Consider the following 11,247-nt stretch of genomic DNA (forward strand, 5'->3'; position numbering starts at 1 on the left):
GGTATCCGATACGCGCCAAGTATCGGAATCCCGGTATCGGAATTCCGATACCGCTAGTATCGGCCGATACCCGATACTTGCGGTATCGGAATGCTCAACACTAGTTATTTCACATTTTTTAGCAATTTCACCCTTTGTGATATAAAGAAGTAAAACCTGGTCATGTCACAAAACTCCTATTAGGATATGTTGAGAAAAGCATGGAAGGACAGATCTGTATAAAAAAAAATATGCATGTAGCCATGTCAACAGCTTTTACTCATTGTACGTAAAGTTCTTCATTTGCCACTTGTGTACGCCTGCAACCTCCCACCATCCCTAATTTGGGAACTACTCTACCACAACAGGAAGCTACATCCTATATTTAAAGAAGACCTGTGACCAGGTCAAAAGTTGCCAGTTTTGTACTTAATTAATTCCTGCTGCTCCCCTTTGTGGTCTGTTCTTTTTCTGAGTTCCAAAGATACAAGTGCTTTTCACAAAATTATTATCACCAAAAAGTTAATTCATTTCAGTTTCTCAATACAAAAAGTGAAACTCATATAATATATAGAGTCTTTACAAACAGATTGATCTATTTCAAGTGTTTATTTCTGTTAATGTTGATGATTATGGTTTACAGCCAAACAAAACCCAAAAGTCATTATCTCAGCAAGTTAGAATAATTAACAAAAAGCACCTGCAATGACTTCCTAAGTGTTTAAAAAGGTCCCTTAGTCTGTTTCAGTAGCTCCACAATCATGGGGAAGACTGCTGACTTGACATATGTCCAGAAGGCAGTCACTGACACACTCCACAAGGAGGGTAAGCCACAAAAGGTCATTGCTAAAGAAGCTGGCTGTTCACAGAGTGCTGCATCCAAGCATATTAATGGAAAGTTGAGTGGAAGGAAAAAGTGTGGTAGAAAAAGGTGCACAAACAACCGGGATAACCGCAGCCTGGAAAAGATTGTTAAGAAAAGGCCATTCAAAAATTGGAAGGAGATTCAGAAGGAGTGGACTGCTGCTGGAGTCATTGCTTCCGGAGGCACCACACACAGACATATCCAGGACAAGGGCTACAAGTGTCACATTCCTTGCTTCAAGTGAAATAGATCACTCTGTTTGTAATGACTCTATATAATACTTGAGTTTTACATTTTTTATTGAACTATTGAACTAAGAACTAAAATAAATAGATTTTTTGATGATATTCTAGTTTAGTAAGAAGCACTTGTATGTGCCTTTATTTACTTCAAAGATTTTAGGGTCTTTACAAGGAGGTGGGGCTCACAGGATCCTCTGGGGCATGTATTTAGCCTGTTTTACATAATTACCCTGTGAGTACCACCCCCTAATTAAACACTATAAAAATTAGCACTAAATTAAAAGGCCTATATCTCTGGAACCGTATGGCGGGTATAAGAGAAACAGAAAATGGAATACTTAGGGCAGCACCAGGAATAAAAAAAAGAAAAAATGGCAACTTTTGACCTGGTGACAGGTCATCTTTACAAGATGGGATATAGAGTGGTATGCCTCTAACATGTTCAGCCCTTATAAACATATCTTAATATTGGTTTTGCAATGATGAATTGTATATTAGGTCCTTGACAACAAAAGGCAATATATGTTTATTCTGTCACCTTCAATAGGTTGAGCTGTAAGAGGATAATTTCTACCACCTAATTTACATGTGTTGGTATAGTGGGATAGCGATTCTTGTAGGAGTCGGGAGATTGGGTATAAAATCTCAATCTCTATGCTATAATCCCAAAATTTGGGTGTCTCAAAAAAAGTTACTGCAAGTTCACCAAACAGGGAAAGTACAGTATAAGGATATGTATTAAAACCATATTCAGCCTGCATATGTGTCCATGAAACCTGACTCAAACTAAAAGGTTTCTTTGAGCATCCACTGGTTTCATGAATATTTTTTACATAAGGGTTTAATGGATGAATTATTCCATTGCACATGATTTGTTGGCATCCATCCGCCTTTGGCACATTTATTAGGAAACGTCTCCCTATATGTGCCAAACAGAGCCCAATCTCTATATTTAACTTTTCATGAGCCGGTGTAAAGCATAGATAGGCCCCAGGTCCTGGTCAGCTCCAGCCTATTTTGGGGGTATGACGGCACATAGCGAGGTGAGTCACTAGAGATAGGGACAATCCTGATAGGGTACACCTTGTCATGGTGGGATGGCTTTTTCACTTTTTCGAAAATAAAATATAAAAATATACTAAGAACCGTATGTTTTGTACATGTATCATTCCTATGCAGTCACTTACTGCAGGCAATTTATCTACACATTGTTTTTATTCTAGGGCATATTCATCCTAATCTTTCTTGGTACTTAAGACAAGTGTTCACCCAAAACCTGTCAGCAGTGATTTATTTCAGCTGTTTAATCCACAAACTGCACACGTCCCCTCCAAAAATAAATATATTTTACAGATTTGCATTGCATAACTGTGCACCCCCACTATATTCAAGACAGATAACCTTAACCCTATTCCCTATATAGTCACCTACCACTGGTTAAGCACTTTCTGTAGCTCCTCTGCAAATATCATACTTTGAGCATTAACCGCTTAATGACAAGAGATATTTTTGGTTTTGTATTTTCATTTTTTGCTCCCCTTCTTCCCAGAGCCATAACTTTTTATTTTTTGGTCAATATGGCCATGTGAGGGTTTGTTTTTTGAAGGATGAGTTGTACTTTTGAATGATACCATTGGTTTTACCTTGTCTTGTAATATAAAATGGAATCAAAAATTCCAATTCAGTGAAATTGCAAAAAAAGTGCAATCCCATACTTGTTTTTTGTTTGGCTTTTTTACTAGGTTCACTAAATGCTAAAACTGACCTGATATTATGAGTCTCCAGGTCATTACGAGTTCATAGACACCAAACATGTCTAGGCTCTTTTTTATCTAAGTGGTGAAAAAAGTTCCAAACTTTGTGGAAAAAAAAAGTGCCATTTTTTTTCCCTTAGCGTCTCCATTTTTCGTGATCTGGGGTTGGGTGAGGGCTTATTTTTTGCATGCCGAGCTGACATTTTTAATGATACCATTTTGGTGCAGATACGATCTTTTGACCGCCCATTATTGCATTTTAATGCAATGTCGCGGCAACTAAAAAACGTAATTCTGGCGTTTTGACTTTTTTCCTGCTAGGCGGTTTAGTGATCAGGTTCATCCTTTTTTTTTACAGACTGGGTGAATCTAAACACGGCGATACCAAACATGTGTATGTTTGTTTTGTTTTTCATTGTTTTATTTTGAATGGGGCGAAAGGGGGTGATTTGAACTTTTATATATTTTCAAATGTTCAAAACAGCTGGTATGTGCCGGGAAAGATGTGGGCTGACGGCCGGAGCCCACATCAAAGGGAGGGAGTCCGACATCGGCGTACTATTACGCCTGATGTCGGAAAGGGGTTAAAGGGGCAGTTCAAAACTAATACTGATTTAATCCTAAATTCCTATCTATTTAATGTATTCATTTGCTTTTCTAATATACTTTTATAAAACATTCCCTATTGTTCCCTCTTTAATTTAACTGCCTTTTTTTTACCAGCTTCCGCTTTGATGATATTTTGTTTGAGAATTCCCAGAGCATGCTGGGATACTCAAATGAAATATCATCAAGGGTGGAGGCTGTGGTCACTGCCACAGCCTCTGTCGCCACCCATAAACAGAGACGTATGCTCAATAGGATGCTGTCACAGTGAACTATTATTTTTAATGCACAGTGACAGTGTGCTCTCTTGCCAGCTCGTTGAGAAGTAATGAGCTGGCAAGAGAGCACACAGTAAGTGAACATGGCGGCAGCGTGGTGGCTCAGTGGTTAGCACTGTTGATTTGCAGCGCTGGAGTCCTGGGTTCAAATCCCACCAAGGGCAATATCTGCAAGGAGCTTGTGTTCTCCCCGTGTTTGCGTGGGTTTCCTCCGGCCACCACTCCGGTTTCCTCCCACATTCCAAAGACATACTGATAGGGAATTTAGATTGTGAGCCCTAACGGGGACAGTGATGATAATGTGTGCAAACTGTAAAGATAAAGATTGTAAGGAAATTACCCTACAAGAAGAGACAAACCCAGCCCCCAAACCCTATGTCATTTTTGGGGTCTGATCTGATCTCTGCTTTTGCTGCTCTCCGGGTTATCTCCTTAGAATGCATACTAACTGTGCGCTCTCTTGCCGGCTCGTCACTTCTCATCAGAGTCAGGGAGCGCACTGTCATTGTACATTAAAAAGAACATTGCACAGTGACAAGACCCTACTGAGCATATATTGGAATTAACAACCGATGAATGCTCAGTAATATGGGACTAACCCACAACCCTCAAATGGACGTTACTGAGGACGCTTCGCTTCAGGGTGGGGACAAATGATGCAGCAATGATTGTAGCTTCTTCTCCCTGATAAAGTCTCATTTGAGTACAGTATCTCAGCACGCACTGGGGATTCTCAAATGATGGGTCAAACATGAAGTTGGAAAAAAATAAAACAGAGAGAGTAGAGAGGGAACGATAGGGAATTTTTAATAAAAGTATATTAGAAAAGCAATTAGATTAAGACATTAAATAGATAGACATTTAGGATTAAATCAGTGTTAGTTTCATACCAACCATTTAAAAAGGACTTTTCACTGGATTTTTTTTTCTTTAAACCAATTATCTCCTCCAATTGCCACAATTCTACTGATTATGGCGTAGTATTTCTTTTTCTTCTGTTCCCCGGCGTTCCAAAGTTATGCCCTTCGAAAGGAAGATACAAATTTTTCCTTTAACCAACTGGGCGTATACCATAGAACTTCTGCTTTTTCTCTTCTGACATTGGCCAATCAAAACACAGCCACACCCAAAAGAGACATTCTATGGAATTCGCGTGTTGGACACAGGCAAAATTTGCTTCCTTACTTCCGAAGGCATAACTTTAGAACAGAGGGGCACAGAAGAATACAAAAAACTGTTCCAGAATCAGTGGAGCAGCCACAATCGGAGGAGACACTAAGTTTAAAAAGAAAAGTCTGTTGAAATATCCTCTTTTAATATATACCAGTGGTGCCACAAACCGTTTTCAACACCAGAAAATTTATCAGGATTTTCCTAATGAACTCCTTATCAACTTTTTTCACCCCAAGACAAACTTCTTAACAAGATGCAAATGGCTTGAGCTGTAAGTACTTCAGGTCAGGGATTTATTATTGCAGAACATTCACATTCCAGATGATGGACAATGAAGCAAGTCTGGACATTCCCTGACTTATCTGGACACAGGGTCCTTACCAAACCCATCAACACTTCCAAAGATCCTGCTTTGTGGATGCTTCATTACACCATAAGAATACACCATGTAATAAGATAATACATCAAGTCTTGGAATTTCATAGCGCCTCCATTTCAGAATGAATTACTTCTTTGCATTCCTGCCTACTGTATCTCCAATCATTACAGGGTAAAAGTACCAACTGCTAACAGGACAGGGTCATTAAATGCTGCTATCCCCACAGGCTATGCTGGGCTAAAAAGACTGAGGACTGGGAAAATCCATCAGAGAGGAGAGATAACTGTATCTCTAGAGAAATCACAAATACAGGTCAGGACAGTCACATTTATGAACTTAGCAAGGGTTTTACAACCGATCTGAAATGAAGGAAAACACTGGAGTAGTCTTAGACAGAGAATGATAAAAAAAAAAGATGGGAAACTATGAAATGTATTACAAACTTTACATTCTAGGGGCTTTTTTATGTTTTTCTGTGTTTTTAGCATTTTTTACATTTTATATATTGTGACATACTCTGGGTACAGTATTTTTTTCAGGTATTTTTCCATAGAAAAAATGAATATCAAAAGTGTGTGGTCAGACAAATTATTTACATTTCTTATACAACAAAAAATGAAGTGTATGGTGTTTTTTACAAGCACAAAAAATGTTTGTTTATATGGTCCAATAGTTTTTTTTTAATACAATTTTAGGGAATTGTTCAATTAGAAACATTAATTTAGACGGGACTTGTACAGACAATAAAAGGCATTACAGAATAATAATAATCACATAAATCAGATACCAAGAGGATTGAGGGCCCTGCTCGTAAGCTTACAATCTGTGAGAAAATAGGGGAGACACGAGAGGTGGATGGTAACAATTGCTTTCGTTGTTCGGACCAGCCATAGTGTAACAATCGGGTGTTCATGTAAAGCTGCATGAGGCAGTTAACAGCCTAAGTATGTAACAATACAGACACCGAGGGCTATTAACTGCATAAAGTGTATGAGAACATGATGTGAGGAACCTGATTATGGTTTAAGATTTTTGAATGGGCCACACAGGGATAGTTAGGTTAATGCGGTGAGGCGGTAGGCCAGTATGAACAAATGCGTTTTTAGGGCATGCTTAAAACTGTGGGGATTGGGGATTAATCGTATTAGCCTGGGTAGTGCATTCCAAAGAATTGGCGCAGCATGTGAAAAGTCTTGGAGACGGGAGTGGGAAGTTCTGATTATTGAGGATGTTAACCTCAGGTCATTAGCAGAACGGAGGGCACGGGTAGGGTGGTAGACTGAGACCAGGGAGGAGATGTAGGGTGGTGCTGAGCCATTGAGTGCTTTGTGGGTGAGGGTAGTAGTTTTGTACTGGATTCTGGAGTGGATGGGTAACCAGTGTAATGACTGGCAGAAGGTAGAGGCATCGGTGTAACGGTTGGTGAGGAATATGATCCTGGCTGCAGCATTCAGGACAGATTGGAGTAGGGAGAGTTTGGTAAGAGGGAGGCCGATTAGTAGAGAGTTACAATAGTCCAGACGAGAATGAATAAGAGCAACAGTGAGAGTTTTTGCAGAGTCAAAAGAAAAAAAAGGTCAAATTCTAGAAATGTTTTGAGGTGCAGATAACAAGAGCGAGCCAGTGATCGGATGTGGCGGGTGAAAGAAAGCTCAGAATCAAGTATGACCCCAAGACAGAAGGCATGTTGCTGGGGAGTAATGGTGGAGCCACACGCAGAAATGGTAATGTCGGGTATAGGTAGGTTAGTAGAGGGAGAGAACACAAGGAGTTCAGTGTTTGACAGGTTCAGTTTCAGATAGAGGGAGGATATGATGTTGGAGACAGCGGAAAGGAAATCACTGGTGTTTTGTGATAATGCAGGTGTGATATCAATAGAGGTGTATAATTGGGTGTCATCAGAGTAAAGATGGTACTGGAACCCAAATCTACTGATTGTCAAATAGGGGTATTACACAAGGAGAAGAGGAGGGGGCCTAGAACCGATCCTTGAGAATCCTCAACAATAAGGGGAAAAGGAGAGGAGTAGGAGCCAGCAAAAAATACAGTGATGGAACAGTCAGAGAGATAGGAAGAGAACCAGGAGAGAACGGTGTCCTTGAGGCTGATAGAGTGTAGCATAGTGAGGAGGAGCTGATGATCCACAGTGTTGAATGCTGTAGAGAGATCCAGAAGAATTAGCATGGAGTAGTGACCATTTAGTGACAATTTAGCTAGTAGTAGAACATTAGAGACTTTAGTGAGTGCAGTTTCAGTAGTCTGCAAAGAGTGGAAAATCAGCTTGTAGAGGGTCAAGAAGAGAGTGATCTAAGAGATAGCGGATTACACGGGAGTGGGCCAGGCGTTCCAGGAGCTTAGTAATGGATGTATGCTGGCATGTTTAAATGAGGAGGGAAAGACGCTGGAAGAGAGGGAGAGGTTGAATATTTTTGTTAGGTGAGTGGTGACAGCTGGGGAAATGGACTGGAGGAGATGTGAGGGAATAGGATCACTGGTGCAGGTAGTAGGGTGAGAAGATGCAAGGAGCCTGATCACTTCTTCTACAGTAGCAGGAATCACATGTGTGACCTCCAGCGCTGGACACATTAGGTGGACGTTCAGAGAGGGAAACAAAATAACTGGTGGCACCATAACAAGTCTGTAACAGCTATCTCTACACACAGGAGCATTTTTTAAAGATTTATTACAGAGGAAAATTGTTCTTTGCGTGCTCTAAAATGAAAATTGAACTGTGGGTTGCTTTTTTGGCAAAGGCTCAGAGCCCTCTGAAATCTAAAAATACATTTTAACTTGGTTTTGACAGCTAAAATTATTTTTGGTAAATAGTTCAAATGTAACAAGCCGTATCACAACATTACCATGGTTGGGGCTACACGGCGAATTTGAACACAACAGTTCTTGCAGTCAAAGATTCCTGTATGGTGCTGCTGAATTAAAGCATAGTGCAAATGAATGGGGTCACCTTGCCACCTGCAAGGTACCGCATGCAAGTCGCAAAAATCCAAGTGATCCCGATTATTTGCAACTAGCTTTTAGTGACACCTTGCATATCTTATTAGGGTGTAATGTAGCAGCGGCATTCAGCAATGTTTGACTGCGCGACTAATGTTAGAATATAGTCGCCATATACCGTAACCCTATCCTAAAGGAATATTCCCACTTTAGACATGTATGGCGTACCCACAGGATAGACTATAAATGCCTCATAGGTGATATTTTTATTTCTTGGACCACCGATTGTTAGGAGAACAGGGGTCCACTCTGGAGGACCATCCTCAAGTATGCTCAATAATTGCATCTTTTTCCTTTAAAGGAAACCTGACAGCTGTTACATGCTGCCCTTTTCACAGGCAGCAAGTATCAGGCACTGACTTTATAATCTCTGACAGCCCCACAAAAAAATGATTGAAACAACTGTTCAGCACATGCACTGCCAATCTGTTCATCCATTGTGCAATATACAAGTCTATGTCCATGATGGAACTCACAATCTAATGTCCCTTTAACACCAGACAGATCCCACTTTTATAACCCCATGAATTCCCAGTGTGGCAACCAACAGTCTTCTGGTCAAAGCTGATTACAAGGAATCCCACTTCTAGGCCTATGCTGTGATCAGCTGTTATATCTGCGGGGTCCTCACGGTAAATACTTACACAACCCAATGTAGTCGATGGGCTTCTTCTGATATCAATTGATGCAGGCATGCCTCCGGAGAACAATCATGCGTGACTCGGATCTTGGCTGTCGTAGTAGAGTTAGTAACAGATCATGGAACCTTCTCTCTACATAACCTTGCAAAAATCTACTATGAATGTTGGCCTTTCAAGTGTACCCCAGTAGCTTTTGTAGTGACTGGTGATCAAACATGTTGTATTTTAGCTTGCCCCATCATGCGTTGCCTCGGTAGATAAATGGACAACCATCGCCACTCCCTCCAAGGTGAAATAAAAATGCATGCTTGGCCAAAGCATGTATGCATGTTTATAACGGCTCGTGTAGAAGACTGTATTTTCGGTCCGAGGGCGATCCAATGTTTTGTCCAATGTTATTCTATGGGGCTGTGCACATGTCCGGTTTTTTCCTGGGACTGAGTCTGTCCGAGGCAGAAAATTGCAGCATCCAATATTCAGATTGCACTCGGCCATGCAAGTCAATGAGTCCGTGGAAAAAAGTCGGACATCGTCTGAGCGCAGTCTGATTTTCATGGGACTGACAGAATGGAGAAGATTGATACATTTTTTTTCCCATCTTCCACTCATCGGAGAAAATCGAATTAAACTCTGATCACAGAGTGATTAGTATAACTGGACAGATTGCCTTGGAGGGGAAAAATTACTGTTGTGAGACCCTAGCCTATGAAGGATGGAAGACATTCTGTATATACCAAACTGCTAAATATAATATACCGTATAAGATGACTTTTTAACTCCTGAAAATCTTCTCAAAAGTCTGGGGTCGTCTTATATGCCAGGTGTCGTCTTATACTGCGTGTGCGGAGCTCTGCGATCGCCGCATGTGGGGTGGGGGGCGGTCCCGATGACGACGTGCCTTAACGGGAAGGTGTGAGTGAATCTAGCCCACCCTCCTTCTTTCACCCGTCTGGCCAGCCCTTCTCTGCCACTCAAATCTTGTGAGGATGGAAGTGAATCCGCGCCTTCTCTTTCACCCATCTGGCCCACCCTTCTCTGCATTCAAATCTCGCGGGGATGTAAGTGAAGCTGCGCAGGCGCGCATGTGCTACTACACTTCCATCCCCGTGATATTTGAAAAGCAGAGAAGGGCGGGCCAGACGTGTGAAAGAGAAGGAGGTAATAGAATACAAGGGCGGGCTTGATTCACTTTCACCTTCCCGGTGAGGCACCTCATCATCGGGACCGCTTCCTGCACCATATGCGGCGACCGCAGAGCTCCGCACACGCCATATAAGATGACACCCAGCATATAAGATGACCCCCTACTTATACGGCGAGTATATCCCAAACTCTATATTTTAAATGGAAAAGATGGGGTCCTCTTATATGCCCAGTCGTCTTATACGTCGGAAAATAAGGTAAATATAAATACACATACATATACACACAGATATACACACATACTATATATGCATAAATCTAATTTAATTTATTTGCAATCATTTTACCATGTTATAACTATCAACACAACACAAGGAAAAAGTTTAATTTAAAGCAAAAAGTTTGTGGAAAGTTTATAAACACACACATACGCATTGATCGATCATAAAGAAGCATAAAGACATGAAAACTAGTATATAATGTTCTTACCTAAGGCTCGATCTCCGGGGAAGCAGCTGGGGGAGCAGCGAACAACCCCCACAATGATGATGAGCAATCCTCCAAGAAGGGGATACCTGGATCCTGCCATTCTGGGCAGGGAGTGAGCAGAATGATGTGGCACAGGCAGCAGCAGGAAGGTCTGCACCACTTCTGAGACTCTGGGCTGTATCAAGACACTTTTTTTTTCTTTCTTTCTTTCCAGGCGGCCAAATTGCTCACGTGTTACAATGAATACATCCCTGGGGTCATGTTACATTCGATGTTCTGGGGATATTCAGATTAACTAGGAGCAGGCTGCAGATCCCTAGCCAGTCTGCAAGACAATAGTTTTCCCCTTACATAGGGAATCATTAATTCCCGCCTCTTTATGAGTATTTACAAGCTGCTTGTTCTGAAGAATAGCCCAGGGATGACTATGAATTCCTCAGTACAGGAGGCAGATGTGTTTTCCTTACTATGAGAGAATGCATATGTCTCTAGCTTTTCCCTCGCTTATGGTTGCACAAGAGTAAAAATGCTCCCAGTCTATAACTAGTAACCGCAGCACCACAAAAATGCACGCGGATTCTTACTATGTACACAGCAAAGCTCGAGGCATGAGTCCGTAAAGTCTTGTAACATCCCATGCATTATAAAAAAGCATAACAGGAGTTACTCTCTTATCATTTAACCCT

At 41.2% G+C, this 11,247-nt stretch overlaps 1 protein-coding gene across 1 annotated transcript in view; it reads right to left on the bottom strand.

The window, feature by feature from the left end:
* Window positions 1–10,914, bottom strand: part of CPZ (carboxypeptidase Z) — a 188,627-nt gene extending 177,713 nt beyond the window's left edge. The window contains exon 1 of the mRNA XM_077280064.1: window positions 10,562–10,914. Coding sequence (XP_077136179.1) covers window positions 10,562–10,661 — 100 coding nt within the window. The 5' untranslated portion in view covers window positions 10,662–10,914. The remainder of the gene's footprint in view (window positions 1–10,561) is intronic.
* Between the last annotated feature and the right edge of the window lie 333 nt (window positions 10,915–11,247).

Source organism: Ranitomeya variabilis, chromosome 1, assembly GCF_051348905.1.
Source record: "Ranitomeya variabilis isolate aRanVar5 chromosome 1, aRanVar5.hap1, whole genome shotgun sequence".
Taxonomy (NCBI): domain Eukaryota; kingdom Metazoa; phylum Chordata; class Amphibia; order Anura; family Dendrobatidae; genus Ranitomeya; species Ranitomeya variabilis.